General features: G+C 34.9%; 1 protein-coding gene across 2 annotated transcripts in view; it reads right to left on the bottom strand.

Annotated features, from left to right (window-relative positions):
• Positions 1-24,486, bottom strand: part of LOC118187678 (thimet oligopeptidase-like) — a 93,890-nt gene that overhangs the window by 62,823 nt on the left and 6,581 nt on the right. Inside the window, exons 2-3 of one of the 2 annotated variants that reach the window (XM_035357948.2) lie at positions 19,423-19,529; positions 8,036-8,148 (exon numbers count right to left, since the gene is read on the bottom strand). In XM_035357948.2, the coding sequence (XP_035213839.2) occupies positions 8,036-8,148; positions 19,423-19,529 (220 nt within the window). The remainder of the gene's footprint in view (positions 1-8,035; positions 8,149-19,422; positions 19,530-24,486) is intronic. The other variant, XM_035357946.2, reaches the window with a different exon arrangement.

Genomic DNA, 24,486 nt, shown 5'->3' with positions numbered 1-24,486 from the left:
TTTTAAATGCCACCTTCATTGAAGAACATGGACGCCGCCCACAGCAGTCACTCACATGGTAGCCTCTGGAACCAAGGAATTTATTCCGGAACAATCATCTTGTGGACATGAACCAAGGAACCCCATTCCGGAACAACCATCCCGTGGACAGGCACCAAGGAACTTTATTCAGGAACAGCCATCCAGCGAACCGGAACCAAGGAACTTTATTCACCGGACTGCATGCATCCTTCTGAAGGGGCTGGAAACCGCTCACTCAAGTGCCAGGAAAGCAGGAACTAGAAGAAGGAATGAGCCAGAGCGACGCGAAATACTTATAGCAGAAGTAGGCATGACGTCATCTCACGGCAACCAATCAGCTATCCGCACGAATCGGCTTTCCAGATGACGTAACATCACTTTCGTTTTTGCACCTCAATTAGGTTGAAACAGTCCGTTCTCAACGCAAACAGTGGCAGTAAGAAAAAGAAGTAGAAGTAACTACTATATTACATTAAAATAAGAACTAAACTAAATAAACATTTCAAGGAGGAGAGATGATGCAGTAAAAGGTTTACAATAAGTTATATTTTCCAACAATATCCCCTATTAAAGACCGGATGTTTCTTGCTGGACACCCATCATAGGAATGTTTCGGCCTTCAGTCGCATTGCGCTCCATGCTACTTTTTCAATAAAGCTTCTTTTTATCCCTCTGATTTCTCTTTTAGTAAGTGTTGCTTACATTACTCGTATCCTTACGTATTGGGGATCTTACGGTATTAAATGTGTTGATTTGGAAAGCTTTTGTACAAAGTTATATTGAAAAACCGTCTCGTCCTTAATTTTCGCACACCAGTGTATATAATGATGCAGCAGTTACAACAGAAGATAAAAACAAAATTAAAAGACAAATTAATTTCAGATGATTACGACAGACTTTATTACACAGATTCACTTGATTAGCCTAGAGAGATAGTGACAAAGATGAAAACGAGGAATTACCATTTAGCAACAATGAGGAAGAAGAAACAATGCTTGAAAAACAAATCCTTGGAAGATGAAAATAAACTTGTGTATATGATTTCGAGGCTAAGAACCTAATAAAAAATTTTCATGCATAAAATTATTTTAAACATTTTTCTACAGCAAAAAGGCTGCCCTTACTATTTTGGCCTTCATATACACTCATGTCCATTAATTAAGGATAATGCAAAATCAGGCAAAGGAAGAGTTAGAAGCAAAACGAATTTGACTTATTTCCAAAGCTTATTTAATAAACAAAAGGTGCTATATGTTTGATATTATTAAAAAAAAATAGCAATTTTTCCTCCCTGGAGCAAATTACAAAAAAAAAAAAAAAAAAAAAAAAACCTATTTACAAAAAACCAACATTACATGGTTGGTATAATTGTTAATACATTGTATGTCTCCCAGACGATGCAATACAGTCCGTACAACGCCTAGGCATGCTGAGTATCAAATTATCGATCTGATTTTGGGGAATATTACACCACTCAAAAAGCAATGCTCTCCAAAGTTCCGGTAGACATGTAGGAGGAGGTCGACTGGCTGCAACTCGTCGGCCAAGCATATCCCACAAGTGCTCTACTGGATTCAAGTCCGGTGAGAATGCTGGCCAGTCCATACGGGTGATATCCTCCAATTGAAGGCATTCGCTTACGATGTTTGCATGGTGAGGACAAGCGTTGTCATCCATAAACACCAATTGTGCGCCCATGGCGCCCCGAAACAAACGTACATGTTGTTCCAGAATGACGTCCCGATAGATTTGTCTTGTCATGGTTCCAATTTGAACATGCAGGTCAGTTCTGGAACCTAGAATAATTCCACCCCAAACCAGCACTCCTGCACCATCATAACGGTGTCGTTCAATGATGTTTTCTTGGTGGTAACGGGTACCTGGAGCTCTCCATATGAAAGTCCGGCGAGAATCAGACTGCAAGCTAAACCTGGACTTGTCGGAAAACATCACACAAGCCCACTGTTGCGGTGTCCACAATGCATGCTCTCAAGTCCAGGCTAACCGCGGGCGACAGTGAGTTGCAGTAAGTGGAACACATCTGACAGGTCCACGAGCATATAGACCAATCTTCCCTAAGCATCTGTACACGGTCTGCCTTGAAATTGTTGTACCAATGGCTGAAGAGAGCGGACGAGACAGGTCTGAGGCTGTGCTCTGCCTGTTTCTTTTGGCAGTAACTTCCAAATACCGGTCCTCATTCGGCGTTGTAACTCTGGGGCGACCTGTGCTGTAATGTCTTCTTGGAACCGTTGCCAAAGCCTGGAGATGACACTCTGAGCAATTCCAAGTTCGTCTGATATTTCCAGTTGGGTACGCCCACATTCCAGACGGCCGATAATTCTACCATGTAAAAAATCATCCAACTGCGTCCTTTGTGTCATAACTATTTTGTTATTGCACTGAAATGCTTATAAAGCGCCTGCGAACAATTTTACTTTTTTGCCTGTATTCCTTATATATCACTCTCTTACACTCTCGTCATTGTGACGTACCATCGGTGTCATCTGGTTACTTCCTGAAATTTGCATATGATTCTTGAAGATGTGTGTAATGATTTTACAGGTGATATATTTATTTTAGAGTTCGATTTCCATGTGACTCCGAATTATCCTTAATTTATGGACATGAGTGTAATTTTCACATAACAATATTTTCCCTTTCAATCTTTATAAGTAAAAATAATTTTCTTTCGGAAATCATCATATAGTAATTAATTATGTATTTATAACTCCAAATGAAACATTCAGAATGATAAATATATAATTAATCACTTTTATTAAATATAATCATTTAGCAGATGTAAATAGATGACATTACAATATTTTTACATCTAGCATAAAAGTCAATTAGACTTTTTAGAGATTATTTATTTGGTTTACCTGCACTTGCACATTGGAAAATACAACACATTAATATAAAATCAGACATTAACATAAAATAAATATTTCATATGTCCCTCAAAGCGGTGGATATCTTTCATTCAGAACATTTTAGAAGCAGACACAACAAAGTTTCCTAGAAGAATACATTGGGAAATTTTTTAGAGAATATGACACAAGACAAGAATGAAATGTTCTATTGTAACTAGTCCAGACTACTGACAGTTGAGGACAGTGCTCAAAATGACATCCACACACTTTTTTAAACTACTTTTACAACCGTCCAAGAGTTATGGAAGAAAATGTTAAGTATGCTCAAACTGCACAGTAAATAAACCATTTATGCTGCTTGATATGAGAGAACATCACATTTATCTTTACTTGGATTCTAATGCAATATGAACGTTGTTGACTATGCACCTTAAAAAGGGAAAGTCAATAATGATTTCCACTTGCACAGCATGAAACCAAAGGTTTGAGAGATGTGTACCTAAATTGATAAACATTATATCCTGCAATGAAACGAAAAAAGAAATAAACTCTGTTAATAGACTTGCTCTCATTTATGGCTGCAAAACATTTCCCTTAAAAATGAAGTCTTCAAATGACAATTTCCTCTAAAATTATTTGAAAAAAGGTTACAGAAATTCTGGGGATGTGTGAGGATAATAAAGAATATTCATAAGAATAAAAGTATTTTCATGTTATGGTGGTCATCATGAAAGAAAACTGCCAAACTAAAAAGAAAAAAAAAAAAAAAAAAAAAACCTACACAGCAGGAAAGTGTACAGGAATTACTTAAATGTTATGGGAAAATGGAAAATTTTATATATAGTTACACCTTATACTACCTTGCTCATAGTTTCTGGTGACTATATATGACTCTGCAGTTGCTGCTAATGTGGTTTCCTTTCTTATGTATTGACATCACTTATTTGTTAAGATATGATATCAAATGATACTAAGCTGTATTTCACTGTATTTTGTACTGCTATGCTGTGGAACCTCATACTCTTTCTATGTTATGAATGTGTCATATTTTAAGATTTCAAAAAAAAAAAAAAACTTAATTTACAATTCACAATCTTCTGCTTGTTTATAGCATGCAAAATGACTTTCTTAACCGTAGACTGCTACCCATACGTCTCCTGGACAAAGCCCATTACAAATAACCTTGACCTGCCTTCCCTGAAACAGGAAATGAGACAGGCTACTCAGTACCTTTATATGACCTTGGCTACTACAGATAAGAACATTCCTTCTTGCCAAAATATTTCTGCAAGTGGCATTTTTAGAACAATATTCGTTTCACAGACAAATAGTTAGCTGTAACGTGTACACTACAGAATCCGACTCAGATTTATTTCTGTGTTGCCTTGAAGATGTCAGAGCGTTTTCATGGAGAAAATTTTGGGGGTAGACCTGAGGCTATCCGGAATCTGTTAAAAGAACTAAGTGATGAAGAAAATTCTATTTTGGAAGATGAATATTAAAAAAAAAGATGATTTTACTGAAGTTGAAAATCATGAATTGACAGATAGCAACAAAGATGAAAATGAGGAATTACCATTTAACAACAAAGAGGAAGAAGAAACAATGCTTGAAAAACAAATCCTTGAAGATGAAAATATGAAGTTGAACTATGAAGCTAAAAAAGCAAATGCGAAAAAAGCTGAAAAAATTGCAAAATTTTTTAAATCATGTGAAAATTTATTATTTACCCTGGTAAAATTCAGCTCACTGGTAAAGATAAGTGGCCATCTGTTCCTAAATCAAGCAACACAAGGACAGCATCTCACAATATTATTCATTTTATTCATGGACCAATGGACTTAGCAAAAGAACTTTTTACTCCTCTTGAATCATTTAATCGTTTTTCACTCCTCAGATGTTGGAAATAATTGTTTCTCATACTAATTCTGAAACTACAAGAAAAAAAGAAAGTTATACTGCTAAAAAATTTTCAGTATCGGAAAACTGTGTTGACGAAATTAAAGCTTTATTGGGATTACTTGTTCTGTCAGCAGCTATGACAAATAATCATTTAGCATCAAGTGAGTTATTTGATACATTATGCAGTCAGTGGCACAAAGCTTGAATGAGTGAAGTTAGGTTCCGTTTTCTGCTGAATTGTCTACGTTTTGACTCAAAAGAAACTAGAGTAGAGAGAAAAGAAAAAGATAAATTTGCACCAATCAGAGAGATTTGAGATGAATTCATTAAGAGTTGTATGGATTCTTATAAACCAGGATCCTATGTTAAAATTGATGGACAATTATTACGTTTTCTAGGAAGATGTCCATTTAGAATGTATATACCGAATAAGCCTGCAAAATATGGCATCAAAATAGTAACGATGTGCGATGTAGGAACAAACTATATGATCAATGCAATACCTTGTTTAGATTTCGAATACTCAAATTAAAGGTATTCATTCCTCTAGCATCTCACTTTGTCGAAGAATTAACAAAAAGCATTCAAGGGACTAAGAGAAATGTCACGATGGATAACTGGTTCACATCAATACCCTTATTTGAAAAACTTCTTACGAGTCCAATGAATTTAACAATTGTAGGAACTGTCTGGAAAAATAAGAGAGAAATTCCTGCAGAACTCTTACAGTTGCATTCTCGAAGTGTTGGAACTTCAATATATCGTTTTGACAAAGCGAAAACTCTTCTGTCCTATAAAACAAAACCAAATAAGTGTTTCATTTTTTTGTCTACATTCCATGAAAAACCAAATGTAAATCAAGAAAGTAATAAACCAGAAATAATAGAACTTTATAATTCCACAAACGGGGCCATAAGACACATTGGATCAGATGTGCAACAATATATCATGTAGTAGAAAAACATGTCGATGGGCCTCTTTGTGTGTTTTATGGCATGATTAATATCAGCTTAGTGAATGCACATGTTATATATGTGCATAATATAGCTCGAAAATCCGAAAAGGCATTATCGAGAAAAAAGTTCGTAATAAAGCTAAATGAAGATCTCTATGGATGAAGAAACGTATCAACGTACCAACTTTGCCTTGATCAACAAGAACACTTATAACGGAACAGTTGAAATTAGATTTGAACATTCAACCTCCCAAACAATCACAGGGTAAAAAAAAATAAATAATTTGTGCATTTTGCCCATACAATTTGTGCAGAATGACACGCAACTTTTGTCAAACATGTTCCAGAACAATGTGTGGAGAACATCTTGCTAATATGTGTAAAGACTACTTTGAAAATAAATAAATTATACTTTCTTGCCTGCTTCAAGTTTGAGTCATGAAATCACCTGCAGGTAGTACATTTTTATTCTAATTAGCTTTTAAAATAAGTTTTAAGTACGTTTACGCATATTTCGTCTCGGAGACAATGGTTGCCATTGCTGTAAGTTTTTCAAAGGGTAGCCTAGAAGAGTTAATAGAGCAGGTTATTCACACAAGGTGTTAAGTAAGCCTTTTTTTTTTTTTTTTTTTGGCCAGAAAGCAAACAATTTTAATGATTAATTATGAAGGCAGAAATTTTCTTTAGAGTGAATGTTGTAACACTGAAGTAGCAGAAGGAATTATATAAGCAACAAAAAGTGACACTATTGCAAATATCAGTAGGATTATACTAGAGTAAGAGAAGAGGTTGAATAAAAGAAAATGATTCATGCATTCAGACTAGAAATGCTCTATATATTTAAAACTATAAAAATATGGTATGCTGATTGAATAAACTGACAATCTTACTCATATAAAACAAGATTTGTTTTTTTAATGACTTTTGCTATGCTGAAATAAATATAACAGCTAAAATTTCTTATTAGTTTAAATTTTGGAAGCTTATAGTTGAAGTACACATAATGAAAGATTGATGTTGAAGCCAGAGAATAGGATTTGTTCATTAGAAATACTAATTTCGTTTATAATTTATTTAGTGAAATATATATAGAGAGAGATATAGATGATATATAATAATTTTAAATGTGGTGAGATAAGACACAACAGACTAATCAAGGCCAATGGTTGTAGATAGTGCTGGATTTGTAAAACGTGCAATTCCATAGCAGAAAAATGAAACTTGCAGGCAAACAAAGCTGCAAATACAACACAATTTATTTCTGGACAAAATAATATTTCAAATGCGTATTCTGATTTACATATCATAAAAGGGCAGACTCTGTACCTCACATTTTTGGAAGTTTACATCTTAACATGACGGAGAAAAGTGAGCCATTACCATTAGCTTTAAGCAAGCAAGTGGAAAAGTGTAACTCATTGAGAAGTAAAGCAAGGAGACAGTAAAAAAGTTTTTGTTCTAAACAATTTTTTATTATAAATGAAATCTTATTCACTAATTGGCTGAAACGTATCTGCATCACAATGTTATGCAAGATCATATGATACCGGTTAATCTGAAATAAGGCAGTTTAGATTGATATTTTAATAGTTACTATATTTAAAACAGAAAGGGGATATCCTTAACTTCAAATGAAGAATAAAAGAGGTATTGTCAGTTAAATAAGATATTTGCTTTACATATTTTTTATCTTATATGTATATGTATGTGTGTGTGTGTATGTCGTCTCGTATGTTCTTATTTTACACATAGTGAGTTAATCGAATCTAACAGTGGGATTTTCAGTGCTTTTATAAAAGTATTCTTATATTAAAATGATGAATAAAACAGATTATTGCCAATTAAAATCAGAAGTTTCCTTTGCATATTTTTTATCTCACATGTGCATATAATACGTGTGTCATCTCAAATGTCCTTATTTTATACATATTTAATTCAATCTAAAAGAGGAATTTTAATGCTTTTAATAAAAGTGGACTAACTGCAAACTGTACTAACTGTAACTGTAAAGGATGCGAGCCCTTTTTGAATAGAATTTAAAAAAAAATTAATACTGTTTTTGAATAAAACACTTCTTTCATAATTGAATTAAATTTAAATAGGCCTTTATGAAACAGCCATTATATTAAAAAAGATCAGTGCTAAGAAATCAATACATCCAAATAAATATTATTTTAAACTATCAGCTTGTTGAACAAATACTGTTTGTAAAAAATTCAATAGCAAACAAAACATTCTTTTTACTGCATTAAAAGATGAATTAAAGGAATGGATAAACACATACCATTTCTTTTTCCTAAAATGATTAATCTCTTCAAATATCTCTTTGCTTCTGTCTCCAAAGGTTCTTGCTTTTGTTCCAGAATAAGCAATTTGTTAAAAATATCTGGGCGCATGCTGTGAGGATGTTAAACAACAAATATTAGTGAAAACTTCTCCATTAGATAGATATTTTTTTTTTTTTTAATCTGGCATTTTCTGCATGTCTCAATCTAATAAATTGAATTTACATGACAAATATTCCCCCACTTCTTATGATACCTCTTTAAAAATGAATTCATTGTACTGCAAGGATGTACATTTATCACTATATATAATGGATAAAATATACCTAGATAGCATGCCCACTTTAAGTATTATATATAGTATGTATATATACACACTCATGTGCAAAAGTCATGAGAATTTGCAAATAATATCTATTTTTATGAAAAAGTATTGAACCAAAAGTACTAATTATGCTATTGAAGAAGTATGCAAATACTCAGAGTTAAATAAGTAAGCAGACCCATGCTAGTCTACGAAGCTATAATTATGGGACAAGGCATTTTGTGTGCTTATATACCTTCATGGCATTTGCCATGTTTCTCGCAAGAGTTGGGCAAATTCTATAAGGTATCAGATAAAATGAGTAGTCACAAACATGGATGATGGAATGAGATGGAGAATAGTTGGTACACTGGAGGCAGGCTAATCATAAGTACATGTGGCTACAGAGTTCAATGCTACACCCAGTGCCACTTGCAAGTTGTGGGAACAATTTCAGGACACTGAATTCACACTGAGAAGACCTGGACCAGGTCAACCAAAATCCTCAATGACGAATTGAGGATAGTTATTTGCATTTTCGGAGCAGCAACACATCTCACTAATGTGAGAGCTATGAATCTAAGTTTCACAGCTTTCACGTAAGGTGCAAAGCTATCAAATCCAAATTTCATGGTCTACAGTTGCCCAAAGGCTTTGGCTTGTAAGCCAGAGTACCTGATATTTGCTTCTCGTTCACTGCAGCACATAGATGAATCAAGATTCAGCCTAGACACTGATTCTAGGTGTACCTGTCTGGAGAGAACTTGGAAAATATCATCTTTGTGTCATCAGGGACAAATATCATTATAGTGTTTTCAGATGTATTGGTTTGTGCAGGCATTATGTTGGACTCTGCATGTGTTTAACAAAGGCTCCCTGATTGTTCTGAAGTTTTGAACTCCATGAACTGTTCTGAGGAAAAGAGAAGACCCCTGCATGTGTTTCCCAAAGGCTTCGTGTCTACTTTGAGGATCCCCCCGGGGGGTTGACGTAGAGAACTCTGCGAAGTTACTGGCTAGGATCTGTACCTAGGCAGTCTCGGCTACGGGGGATAAAATTTATGAATTTGGTGGTTCTGAAGCCCCTGGGAAAGGTCACTTATTAGCCAACCACGGGGACTGGCATGTCCTGAGCGGTGTGGAACCGTAGCCGGAGGACTAGTTCCCCTCGGTTTGCTGGGTAACAGCCCACTGCGACGGGCTCGCTTATGCGACTGGCAGGAGCAAATTGACGACCGGTGCTGGCTGGTGTCTTATCCAGGTGGTGTGCTGCTCCCTTGGAAGGGTAATAGTGGAGGTTGAACCTCCACGAAGTGCCCAAAGGGGAAGTGGACCCGTAAGGTGATTTAGTTCCACGAGGCGGGGCAGCCAATATTGTTGTTGTTGTTGTTGTCTACTTTGAGGTACAGAGGAGAGGTCTTACAGCCCTATGTTCAACTTTTAAAGATGCACAGCAGGAGTGGGATCGACTGCCACTGGGACTCCTTAACTCCTATCTGTCCAATACGCCATCAGGCTGCATGATCTGTCTAGCCGTGAGAAGGGGCCATACCACACATCAGACTCATTTTCAGTTCAATATCATAGTGTGGATTTTGAACATCTCTACACTAAGAGTTTTACTGATAATCATGCATACATAAAATAACTTTTGAATGTTAGATATCTTTCTCTGTTATAAATGTATACTCATACCAAATTTTATAAAATCTCTATAATATTTTTTCAGAAATTTGACATAATGTGCAAATTCTCTCTTCTGCAAACAAGCATTATATTCTTCATTGGCATTTTCTGTAACTTTTTTATTGTTTCTAGTTTTAATAATCATCTAGATAAAACTCAAAAACGTAGCTCTGTTGAAAATTCTTTGGCTGCTCCTTGAGAAAACCAATGAAATTTCAACAACTTTTTATAACTTTATATATTTAATATCAGTTTTTTTAATTTTATTGAAACATTTATGTTTTAATTTTAATACATGTTTTTCCTATATGGATGTAGCTCCTCTTTTGTGATTACATTTTCTGCATTGTTGTAAATAAAATCTTTCTTCACTATAAAAGGGAACTAACATTTGCCTAAGAACATAAACACTAATCTTACTAGGAAACATTCTCATGTAAAAATTTCAAATATATATATAATTTGAAATATACAATAAACTGAAGAACTTTTTCTTTTGTTTTTGCATTAATTTTGATCTCAGGTTTGACTTTCAAATTTTAGCTTCAATTGTTTTTAATTTATACTTTTTTTGTGACAGTTTGCCAATTTTGGTTGATATATATTCTTTATATTTTATCCCATTTTTTTACATTACAAATTCTTATTACATTATCATTAAATATATGGTGTACATATGAAATCATATATTGCAAAAAAATCCATAGCTAAATAGTAATAAAAAGTTTATTAAAAAATTTCTAATGTCAAGAGAAATCTTACTTGGCAAGTAAATTGAAAAAAGCCACCAAACTAATAAATGAAACGCCAATGTAGAATAATACGAATAAAAGCTTTCATATACTGACTAATACACCAAATAAATTTATAAAATTTTGCATTTGGATATAATGCTTCTTCACTGAAGCTATTTTTAAAATTGCTGAAAGCACTTGAAATTATGTTGCAGTGAATTAGAGATTCATTTACGGTTTATATTTTAAAATTATTAATTTGCATACAAAGTGAACGAAATTATGAAAGTGCTAATTTTATTTATTGCTAGAAAGCATCACCTATTTTGGTATCATTTATACAAGGTCGGATTCAGACTTGATAAGGCCCTAAGCTATTTGAGATATGGAGCCCTTTATAAGTGCAGATATTATATATCAGTGGCCCAATTATGATTTTTGGATACTTAGAGGTTTTTTCGGGGGGGGGGGGAAGAAAGTGGGGGCTCTAAGCTCAAGCCCGTGCCAAGCCTGATCTGCACCGTCCCTCAAATGTCTAGCAAGCACCTTTATGCAGTGACGATATTACAGGGAAAATGTTTACGATTAACTCTTAAAATGAAGTATTATTAACATAATAGTATGAAAAATGAAAATTACATTTTATCTTTCAGTTTGTCTAAATGTGAAAACATTTTGCTTTTTGATAAAACCCACACTCAAACATATTTATTGAAGAATGACACATTTATTTAATGTTATAAAAAGAGTAACACTGCATGCTAAGCAAAATAATACACTACCATTGGATACCAAATAGTACACTGGTTCTCATAAATTAAGGAAAAATCACAAAAACAGCGATAATTCCCTCAAAAATACGGCAAACCGTGCAAAATTGGAATATGTTGCCAAGTAAGAGTAGCTGAGTAAAACTGCGATATGCAAATTAGTGGCGCTGCTTTTGGAATACGTCATCTGCAAGGAGCATAAAAAGTCCATGTTTGAGAGCAAGCCCACATATTTCACTGTGAAAGTGACATCAGAAATCTGAGATAGCCAATTTGTAACAATGACCTCCAGGCATCATTTGCTTGCAGAACTACAATAGAAAGCCATTGGGAGACTAGAAGCAGGACAAAGTCAAACAGAAGTGGCCAGATGGCTAAATGTGAGTCCTTCTATGGTTCATAGACTTTGGAGGCAATTTCAAACCACAGATTTGGCATCTAGGAGGTTCAGCCAAGGACAGCCAACTGCTACGACGAGCACTGATGACCGACATTTGATATGTGCACGCAGGAATAGAACCGCTACTCCGACTCTTCTTAGATCCTCCCTTGCTGCAGCCAATGGAAGGTTTGTGTCAACGTCAACTGTATGTACGTAGGTTCGTGTCAACGTCAACTGCACGCAGGAACAGAACTGCTACTCCGACTCTTTTTAGATCCTCCCTTGCTGCAGCCACTGGAAGGTTCGTGTCAACGTCAACTGTACGTAGAAGGCTTCACGAAGGTGTTCTGTATGCGAGGCGACCATCCATTTGTGTGTCGCTCACGTCACGCCATAGGAGGGACCGTTTTCAGTGGGCATGACAACATGTCCACTGGACGGCTGATCAATGGAGGGCGGTTCTCTTTACGGATGAATCCGGGTTTAGTCTAGAAAGCAATAATACATATTATTTGATATGAAGAGAACCTAGAACCCGTTATCATCCGTCAAACATCCTAGAAAGAGATGCATACGGAAGGGGCAGTGTCTGTGTTTGGGGTGGCATCTCTTTGGGTGGACGCACAGACCTCCATGTCTTTCCAAGGGGAACTGTGAATGCTCAGATTTATAGAGATGACATCCTTGATGTTTATGTGTGCCCATATGTCGGGGCAATAGATGATGCTTTCCTGTTACAGGACGACAATGCAAGACCACACAGGGCTCGCATCATAGATGATTATCTTCAACAGGAAACAATTATGCGCATGGAGTGGTCAGCTTGATCCCCAGACTTGAATCCTATCGAGTACGTTTGAGATGCTTTAGAGAGACGTCTATCTGCTCTCAATCCGCCCCCTCAAATCCTTGTCATGCTTGCAACTGCTTTGCAAGAGCAATGGCTCTCGCTTCCTATGAAACTGATAGACCGCATAATTGAAAGCATCACACATCGCTGTATGTGCTGTATTGCTTCTAGAGGCGATCATATTCCATACTGAAGGTACTTTTCCTATAGCAAACTGACACCTTCGATTTGTTCATTTTATACATGTGCTAATTTCTATACTACCATTTGTCTGGTAATTATTTTTTATGTTATTTGATACATTACTATGTGTTGTATATTGTGGGTAAGTTTCATTAAATTCTACATGTAACTTTTTCAGTAATCGTGATTTTTGTGATTTTTCCTTAATTTATGATGACCAGTGTGTATTGCTTAACACTATTTATTATCTTAAAATTAAGAACACATTAATTTACACATCTAATAAGTTTGCACCGAATAAGTTGTTGTTAACGTTGTTTACGACAAGGTTTAAACTGTGATTACAATAAGGCACAAAAAATGATGTAGGGCCGATATCTAGGGGTATATCCAAAATTACTTCCTGCACACCACTATGTTGTTGACAATGATGTAGCTTAGAGTTTCAACCAAAGATGCTATATTTTTTCCAAACATTTGCAAAAACTGCAGTAAGATCTATACTATTTATATCGCTTTGATTTTTTATCAGTTAATGCTTTTTGTAGCTTTTGATATAAGTTGAGCTGATCTTGCAAATATTGTGAACGAAAATACCTGATACCTATGCATGTATAAGGGTAGACGCATTCGACAAATTGCTTAATCCTTATTTTGTGTCTACTGTTGCAATCGTAGTTATTTGAGCAACATTAACCTTTTTTGCGGTTTTGTTTGGTGATTGTCTGTTGTTATTTTTATTCGATGTAAAAAAAGATAAGTGCAGTTACATATTATGTTAAACTTAGGTTAGCTTTTCAGAAAAGCGACGATTTGAGCGTAATTACCGTAATTTCCGGAAGAAAAGCCGCGGCGTTTACATGTTTAAAACTTAAATTTTCAGCGGGTGCGGCGTTTCTACCCATGCAGCATTTAGGTGCACTAAAAATAAAATATGCCCTATGATGGTCATTGTACATAGTTCGGATGGCCTTGTCATTGTGCATAGACTGGTGCTGTTCCCACACAAAAGACCACTCAGTTGCTTTTTGCGAACGTTATTTTGTTTACATTCTTTTCCTTGAACGGACCTACATGCCTTATTCACCCTAAACGAGATCTCAGAACAATAACATTCTTCCCCCTTTCAAATCAACATTCTCATCAGTTTGAATAGTCTCTCTCCTCTGCCATTCGATGAATCTTCCAGGACCCATCCTCTCCCCACCCCTGCCTTTTCTGCAATTTTTTTCAAAGGTGGACACGACTGCACCTGCCTCGCAATAATGAACTCTGACATATTTCCCCTTCAGCATGAATGGATTTTTCTTGGCATTCTGCCAGATACTGGTGAAACTGGTGCAAAAACTGTATCTGTGTTTATGACGGGGCATGAAAGAACGTCATTTACGTATGTGTTAGCTTGTGCCGCAAACGGTGACAAGCTAAAGCCGAAGATCATTTTTAAACGAAAGACTATTCCAAAGGGAGATTTTCCTAATGACGTAATTATTTGTGCAAACGAGAACGGCTAGATGTGCGAAACAATCATACATGAGTGGCTACAAAAAGTTTTGCAGTGTCGTATGGGATCTTTTTTCCAACCAAAGGGGTTATTGATAATGGATTCCATGCGTGCTCATTTCTTTGAGTCGGTGAAAATCAGATGTCAAAAATTGTCTACAACCGAAGCAATAATTTCTGGTGGTTTGACAAAAATCTTACAACCATTAGATTTGTCAGATAATAAATCCTTCAAAGCTGAAGTCCAAAAGCGGTGGGAGTGTTGGATGAGTGAAGGATTGCATATGTAAACCAAAAGCGGTAAAATGCATAGAGCATCTTTTGAAGAAATTGCAAAGTGGGCAGGAAGTGCGTGGAAATCGGTAGAAACATCGTCAATAATAGCAGGGTTCAAAGAAGCTGAAATTATATCCTTAGATAAAGAGACTGTAAACCAAGAGGATGAATGTGACGATCTGGAAGACTTAGATCAGGATTTACTAAATCTTTTTAATTCAGATAGTGAAGATAGGTTGAGTTTTCGTATCTATACGGCCCACGACGATGTCATGCGCAATTTAATCTATTGCGGTGTTTACGCTGATGCGGCGTTTCTGTGTAATTTTAATTCTTTTTCCAGCCATTTTTCTCGAGTGCAGCGTTTACGCTGATGCGGCCTTTCTTCCGGAAATTACGGTACTCGAATTTTTTTTAACATGAACCATATGTTTATTAAACTAAAACTTATTACCTTTAAAGAAGAAAGGATTGACATATTTACGGAGTACCATTGAATTTAAAATATACCTATTTGAGATTTGAAGTGAAGTAAAAATATACAAGGTACTCTGAAATTAAAAATTGCCATTTTCCAATTCTTAGCTATACGGAAAACTGAAGGAAAATGTTTCGTTATATCATTATGTCTTAAATACATACTTTAAATTTGATTTATTTATTTTAATAAACAAAAGAGTACCTCAATTTCCTTGAATTATTTCGTGTTGATCTAATAGTTTATATATTTTCCCAGCAATGGTTTAAGGTTTACTCAGTTTTTCAGAAGTAAGGTAAGTGACTTTCCGAGTGTTTTTAAGAAGTGTTTTACATAATAGTTCTTATAATAGTTATCTTCTACTCTTATTTTTACTTCTTTATGTCTTCATTTTTCCCCAGATATAGGAAGAAAAACAGAAATTTAATGTAGAAAAATAAACCTATCGGAACATTAAAATTACTCAATTTTTCAAAAACAAACAGAATACCCAAGCTGACGTTATTAGCATAAGTTGTCCATCAATGTCCTCAGTTACCACTGAAAGTACCAAAAGAGCCTGATAATCAGAAAAAGTTAGATAGTGTTTTCACCCGGGAATTACCTTTAACTTCAAAGCAGCTGGTAGAAAAAAAAAAAAAAAAAAACAGAAGAAATACTAGTGACATCTATAATTTCTGCAGTAGATATGCATTTGCCTATGCCTGCTGATTTTGGATTATGCCCATGTCCATTATTGCTATCCCAAGTTCAAGTCTTAATAGAAAATGGTCCTGAATATTATCAAAAACCTGGTTTCCAGTTTCAGTTTCCCAAAAGACAAAAATGGATGTAAATTTTTTTAGATTTATTTTTTTCGAATCCTGCCAAACAATGAAAGAATTAAAAGAAATTCTGCTTATTATTTTTGTTTGAAAATTTTTAATTTTGAAATTTTTTATAGTTCAGCAACGTAAAATTGAGTAGTTCTGAATTTAATGACAGGAACCACTCAAATAAACACTTCATGAGAAATATAAAATATATTTCTGGAATCTATACCTTTGGTCCAATTTCTCAGTACGATTATGAAAGAATAAACCTGTTGATATGGAATTTAAAAATTTAATAAAAAAGAGACTAAGCAAAGTGCAATGTTATTGAAAGAATTATCTATGCCATTCAGTTTTTAGCCAAATAAAACTTAGCCTTCCGTAGTTCTAATACCAGGCATCGGCATCACGCATTTTCACGTTCAAATAAAACAGAAAAGAACACCAGAGATGAACTCCTGCCCTGATTATAACCTTTCAGTCGAATAAGATAATGTGCTAGGAGGAAGAGGCACTCAGACCTGACAAGCTTGAGGCTGCACAATCAACACATTGAGCCCAGCGCCAATTTGCTGTCCTTTTTGTTCAGCCGGCACAAGCGATCAAGTGGTACAATGTTGCAGGGTGACATACGATTTCATGCGCTGAGTAGAGCTTATCTGTTGGTGAGCTTCGTTGACTACCAACATACAAGCCCTGCCTGTGCGTGACAAAGCTCATGGTCACAAATGTTAATACTGTCGGTCCGTGACAAACGAAAATTCCAGTGCTGGTCCCCAGGGGCCAACGCCGGCCAAACGAAAATTCCAGTGGCAGTCCCATGGAAAGTTCACTGCCAGTCCCCAGGGACCGTCGCTGGGCTCAATGTGTTAACCCCCCAACCCTAGAGGTGATCCAAGAGGCTGCTAAACTATTGGTCGAGCCAATGATCTAAGACTAAGCTGAGTCAACAGGAATTCTCAGCAACTTGCATTCCACTCCCTGTCCTGGGGAATGGTGAAAGCATCTGCTATCAACAGAGCCCAAACCCCGGACAGCAGAATGAAGTCACTTAAACACCGCCAGACAGACCGGGCCACCAATCCGGCCTGCTAAAACTACGTCATGGTATATAGACGTGAACTTTAGGCACCCCTAGGGGGAAACCAAGGAAAGACATGAATATGCAGTTTTGAAGCTCCAGGCTCCCACTAGAAACCTCAAGCAATTTAGAGGCTCGCTGAATTCGCCAAATCCACCGACAAAGGTGTTTCACTCCGGACAACCATAAATATCTGACTATATAGCTCCACCACAACCAATGGAATGAACAAGATAGTACCATATGGTCTCTGTCGAGCCTGAATCAGCCATCTCCAGCTATGACTCCAGTCTTGGGAAGACTGATTTTAAACAACTGTGGTCGAGCCTACCTAGGTACAGATTCTAATCAGTAGCTCCACAGGTTTTACCTGAGCTGACCCCCAGGGGGATCCGTTCAAATAAGACAAAAATTTTCCTGTTGAGACAGGCTGCGAGACAGACTGCTTGTTTTAATGACTGCCCGGCGGCTTATAGACTCAGTGCCGTCGTGCACCGCATGACCTTGCACCTATTGTCGGTGCAGGCCTGCCTAAGCTATAGTTTGTGTAGCTTGTACGTAAATACTGCACTGCATTTATATCTGAAGTAATGCTGCAATAGATACTGTTCTGTTATTGGGACTGGATTAAAAAATGTATGAATGTATACACATGCATATGCATATATGTGTATATATATGTATATACACACATACATTCATGCTTACATATATACATGCATACATGAATGCATTCATCCATCCACACATACATTTCTGGATTCGGTCTGATAACAGAACAGAACCTAATACAGTACAAAGTTTTTAATCTGGAATGATCTATAATCCGAACCTCAAAGCTACAAACTTTCTGTGCATGACATCTTTATGCATGCGTGCGTTTACGCATGCACGTTTAATGTATAACGGACGGTATAAGCTAGGCTAAAATTATCTATTTCAGTTAATGTTGCAGATTGCATTGTTCCTTAATCTTCTAATTGGATCCAGCTTATTATATTTTACAGACTGTTAGAGGAATTTTATAAAAAGTAAGCTTGAACTTTCGATTACTTCAAAAAGAGTTTCCGATTCTGGAGCTGTCAAAGGACCACAAAGCGAAAGCATGTTTCGATGTATCGCTTCTGATAGTGAAGAAAGTGACAGAGAGGTTATTGAAAACGAAAAAATTTCGATTGGCGAGTCAGTCGGTATTATCGACCAGCAATTACTGGACTCGAACAGTGAAACTGAACAAGAAATTATGTCTGTTTATGGAATTAAAGAGAAAGTATTAGCACAAAAAATGAAGCAACTTAAACAACTTACATTGAAAGAAATGTTTAATAAAGTAAACACATAAATATTAAGCTTTTTTTTTTTTGTAAATTTTGATACCCTTTAGATCATAATTGCTCTTTACTTCATCAATTACGGTTTCATATTTTTAATTTTATAATTTCTGCATGCCATCTTACCAGATTTAAATTGATGATCTACAATCCGGAAAAAACCCTAATCCGGAATTGCCCGATCCGGAAAGTCCCGATGAGTTCGGATTAAAGACTAAATTACTGAACTTGAACAGTGGAACTGAACAAGAAATTATGTCTGTTTATAGAATTAAAGAGAAAGTATTAGCACAAAAAATGAAGCAACTTAAACAACTTACATTGAAAGAAATGTTTAATAAAGTAAACACATAAATATTAAGCTTTTTTTTTTGTAAATTTTGATACCCTTTAGATCGTAATTGCTCTTTACTTCATCAATTACGGTTTCATATTTTTAATTTTATAATTTCTGCATGCCATCTTACCAGATTTAAATTGATGATCTACAATCCGGAAAAAACCCTAATCCGGAATTGCCTGATCCGGAAAGTCCCGATGAGTCCGGATTAAAGACTTTGTACTGTATACTAAAAGCAGTCAAGATGCATTATCACAAATTCAATTTTAAAAGAACGAATTTTGAAACAGCATGAAAGTACTTTCAAAACAGTTACCAATGAAAGACAAATCAGATAATAATGTATTTCAGAAAAATTCCATTAAATGCTAAACAAACATTAATGTAATACTGGAAACAGAAGTAAAAAACGATCACCATTATTATCAGTTATTCAATAAAATAAACTTAATAGTTTAGGACTACCAGTTTCAACTTTTCACATAGATGCCTGTTTTGTGTATTTTTGAGCATACAGGAATTCATATTCAAGCTTTATATTAAATGGTAATTTCAATAAACATTGTCCACCAACTGTAAAAATATAAACATTTCCTATATAGACTTCTTCTCCTCATAAAAATGCTTTATTATTATTATATATGAACAGATCAGTACCTATAAGCTATAAAGTTGGCCAAACAGATGTTTCTTGCCATCTCATGAAGTTGCAAATGCATTGACTTTTGTGAGGATGCAGATAAACAGAAATTACACATTACATTCTGAAATTTAAAACAAGGCTATTTTAAAATGGCTTATACCTGTAATTAATAGCATTGTGATCAAGAATAACTGAGATTTTTATGTAACATAAATTTTAAAAGATAACTTTCTAAGTACTCTAAAATATTTTATATATATTTCCTAATCTACTTTTTCTCATTTTTATGGCCCCCCAATTTTTAAATGCCACCAAGAATAGCAATAAATCACCAATGACAGTCTTCAATTACACTATTTAAATTTAGCAAAATAAAATGCATTAACTATTTGTTTAGCACTGCATTAGCAAACTTTTGACCACATACAAAAAAGATAGCAGCAGATGGTATTTAATTAAATTTAACATACCTATTACAATTCTGAAAGACAACTGTTCTGTGTGACATTGTTTATTTTGTGATGCAATTTCAATAAATCTTCTTGTAGCCAATATTATTTATTATTCTTATGTTTGAAAATTGAACTTAGGTAACAGCAATTAATTAACAAGTTTATTTGTGATAAGAAAAGCTGTGAGCAGGTTGTGTGCTAGCATCCTTCCTTTTCTCAAAAGTATGTTAACAATTTTTCATTTACAGATCAATCAGGAAGATCCTACATCATTTTTCTCAAAAACAGTTATTGGTACTTTTCCATTTCGCCGGCGCAAATCTCGCCAAGCAGACTTTATTGGCGACAACATACAGTATACACATAAAAAATATTAAAAAAATGTTAGTTTTAAGAATTCTTTTTTTGAAGGCATAAACATTTTAATATCGCTTAAAATTTTATAAAAAGCCAATAAATAAAGACAATAAATTTGTAAAAAAAAACATTAATTTAAGAATTTACTATGCTTTCATGGTTCACCATCCTGATTCACCGGTTCATATCACGTGACCCCAAGCGATCTCATCTCACGTAAACTACTCTACAAAATTCTAATGCTCTCAGTAATTATCTACATTAATTTCAAGTTAAATCTTAATTTGGAACACAAGTTTATATGCAAGAAATATTTCAATTCGTACGAATAGCTTACTCAGAAATTATGTAAAACTGCAGTGCTTTACTTCGCTAATGCATTCTCATTAGAATTGAATTTAACCCTTGACTTTACCTTTTCTATATTTTCGGCTTCAGGTAAGCACTGTGATTGCATTCTAATTGACTTAATTACCGAAAATGGCCTTAGACATAAAGCTGAACTATCTGATAAAAATTCTATGCAATTATATGCCAGTATTGAAAAAAACAATCAATCTGATAAGAAAAAGCTGCGACTTGTTTTGAAAATGAGGCGTAAAAGGTTACCAGCGAGAATATTCCGTTTGGCATCGGTTGTACCATTATTGGCAACTTTATCGCTTGCGCCGGCAAAACGGAAAAGTACTCAGTTATTTTACCATGCATTTGAATATGTGAAAATGGCTGCAAAATGAAATTATACATAAATGAAAGAATTTGCATGTGCAAAGCAAAAAAGTGAAGCAAAAGAAAAGGATACATTCCCAAAACTGGTTCAATGGCTCCAGAATATCATTTGTAAGAGCAGTGCAATTTATTCACAGTTTGGCAGAGGAAATGATATCAATTAAGTAGAATTAGACTTTTAAAAAATATATTTGAGGAAGATAAAATCTGTAAAAAGACTACATTTTATTTATTATTATTATTTTTTTTTAATTTTTATTTATTATTATTTTTTTTTAATATTGATGACTGAAGAAAATGTTACATTATTCTTCCAAAATTAGAGGCATTTTACTTTATTTCAGACAAAACTGGTGACCATCTTGGTGTTATTACGATGACAGCCATGAAAATACGAAAATGCTTTTTCAATAATAAGATATTTCGCAGAAAATTTCAAGATTTAAAAGTTCCCAAATGACATTAACATAATATTTCTTGCTACATAAACACATATTTTAATACTACTATATAACTCTTTAAGTGTAATTTAGCAACTAATTTTCATACTGTGAACATACTAAGACATATACTAATATGAGGGCAAGTCAAAAAGTTACCTATACTTTTGTCATAACTTTTCTTACATCGTGCACTTTGTCTTCTATCCTCACTTACTGTTATACTGTTGTGGTAATGCTGTTAAAGTTTGATCTTAATTCCTCTATTTTTCTTCCTTCTATTGCAGATATATCATGGCCGCTCCGTTAGAAGTTTGCACCAAAGAGGAACAACACACAGTGATCCGATTTCTCTGGTCGGAGGGTGTCAAAGGGTCAGACTATCATTGCAATACGGGAGAAGTGAACTATCATGTAAAACTGTGTTTTGACAAAACGTTGACACACTCTAACACAAGTGAGTTTGCGTTCTGAGGTAAGCTTTCTTGATACCCACCGTGCACAGACTTTATGAAAAACGAGCTCGTCATGGATGATTTGATGGGCAGAGCAATGACTGATGTTCAAAGCAGATGCTACCTCATCGATAGTGATTCGCCAATTCATGTCTGACTCTTTTACACCCTCCGACCAGAGGAATCGGATCACTGCTCGCTGTTCCTCTTTGGTGCAAACTTCTAATCGAGCGGCCATGATATATCTGCAACCGAAGGAAGAAAAATAGAGGAATTAAGATCAAACTTTCACAGTATTACCACAACAGTATAACAGTAAAATATGCGAGGACTGAAGACAAAGTGCACAATGTAAAAAAAGTTATGACAAAAGTGTAGTTAATTCAGAAGTCAAACAACAAAAATCAGCGTTATATTTTCAAAATTTTTATAGGACTAGTTTCGATGGTTTTACCGAACCACCATCCTCAGCTGCAAAACTGCAAATGAACAATATAGGAAATAATGATTAGATAAGATAAGAAAGCCTGGACAAGAATTAGCAAGTGGCATCATCTGTTGGTGAAACCAGAACTAAAACATAATTTCTTTAAAGGCCAAAGGCAAAGATGGATTGGAATTAGGATCATTAAGTAGAACAGAAAGATTTTTTTGAATGTGAAATGCCTCTAGAAAATCCGCAGCAGAAAAATTGAAAGTGTGATTTTCGGACCAACAATGTTCAGCAACAGAAGACTTCTGTGTTTCCTTTTTTCTAACATATGCCTCACGTTCCTTGATGCAAAATTTTAAGGCTCTCCTAGTATGGCCAATGTAAATCAAAACACACTGGCAAGGAATCCTATAAATACCCCAAGAATTCATATCCGGAATGGGGTCCTTGAGTATGGAATTCGGAATTTTATTGATGGGAGAATAAACAACCCTAAAATTTCTGCAAAATATGTGCAATTTTATAGCTAATAGATGGAAAGAAGGGAATGACAACAGAATTTTTATAATCTCCTAAAACAAGAGTGTGCCTTTTAGTGTGTTGAGATAAGAATTTTTTAACTGCTTGATTAATAATGTTGGTTGAAAAGCCCCTGTCAATAGCTATTGCTTTTAAATAATTCATTTCTTCATCAAGGGCTAGTTTGGAGGAGCAAACTTGAAGAGCACGGAAAACATAGGAATAAAATGAAGCTAACTTCTGTTTAGTCGGATGACATGATTTAAAGTGTGGTGGAAGGCAAACCAATGAAGGTTTACGGTAAACCGTAGTACTGAAGTTGGATGTGTACCTGTGACCAGAATGTCGAGAAACGGAAGAGAATTGCAAGTCTCAAGTTCAAAAGTGAACTGAATAGCAGGATCAATAGAATTCATTGTTGAAAGAACTTTATTTAAATCATCTTTATTACCTTCAAACAGGGTCAAAGCATTGTCTACGTAGCGGAACCATGCCGGGAAGTTTAAAGTTTCAAACAATTTTGATTCATAATAATGCATGTAGATATCAGCCAGGATGGGACTGAGGCGGCTTCCCATGGCTAATCCTTCAGTTTGCTTGTAATATTTATTTTGGAAAACAAAATGTGTTTGTTTCAAACAGAGTTGAGTGAGAGATATTAGCTCGAAACATACTTTAGTAATTTAAAATACAATTTATTTATTAAATAAGTATCATATGATATATTAAAATATAAAACATATTTTCTCCAAATATTTGTTATTTTTTGTGCTATTCTTCTCCCTAAAGCAATCAGCTTACATTTAATAAAAATTCAGAGAATTTCAGAGACTGAAACTCGGGTAATGTTGGCTATCTCCCAAACTCATCTTCTTGTTGTTCCATTTAGACAGTTTATGTCAAAATTCTGCATTCCTGAAGAAATTTTAAAACAGTTTCTTCCACCACTGACAAATTCCACAAGCGCATGTTTTTAAATTAACTTTAAGGGATAAAATATCATGATTTTTTTTAAATAAAAGCTGTTGGAATACAACAAAAAGAACACATGGAGAAAATGAAGATGTTGCTTTTCTAAAGGATTTTTATAAACATGGCTGCCAGAATTTAGCACATTCTGAAAATTTAATGACTTATACTGAGGTAGTTGCGATAACAAATAAGTACCAAATGTTTGAGAACTAATGGCTTATAGGAACAGTTCTCCCATAAATAATAAAAGCATTTGATAAGAAGGAAGAAATTTCCTGAGAAAAAAATCTATATGGCTGATATTTTTACAATCAATAGATACTGTTCAGCAAAATGTTAAATATGAAACATGTAAAGCCATAGGTACTCAAAGCATATATGTTATGCATGCATGTATTACATACATGCTACACAGTTGGGCACCACTGCATATATACATGAAAATATGCCAAAAACACTGCAGTTCTAATAAGTGATGAAACTAGAGAACAGGATAATGTGAAAGTCTGAAAAATTCTTTTTTATTACACTTTACTTTTTTAATACAGTCAAAAGTCTTTAATTCGGACACCCATAATCCGGAATGATCTATAATCCGGATCTCAAAGCTACAAACTTTCTGCGCATGCGTCGCGTTAACGCATGCGCGTAAGACCTTTACGGCTGTGAATACACGTGTGTGTGTGCACAAAATACGTTTACGAATGCGCGTTTAATGTAT

Source organism: Stegodyphus dumicola, chromosome 9, assembly GCF_044657685.1.
Source record: "Stegodyphus dumicola isolate Sdum_Otavi_A_Nest chromosome 9, ASM4465768v1".
NCBI lineage: Eukaryota > Metazoa > Arthropoda > Arachnida > Araneae > Eresidae > Stegodyphus > Stegodyphus dumicola.
Note: the sequence above shows the minus strand (reverse complement) of the source record. Positions and strands in the feature narration are given on the sequence as shown.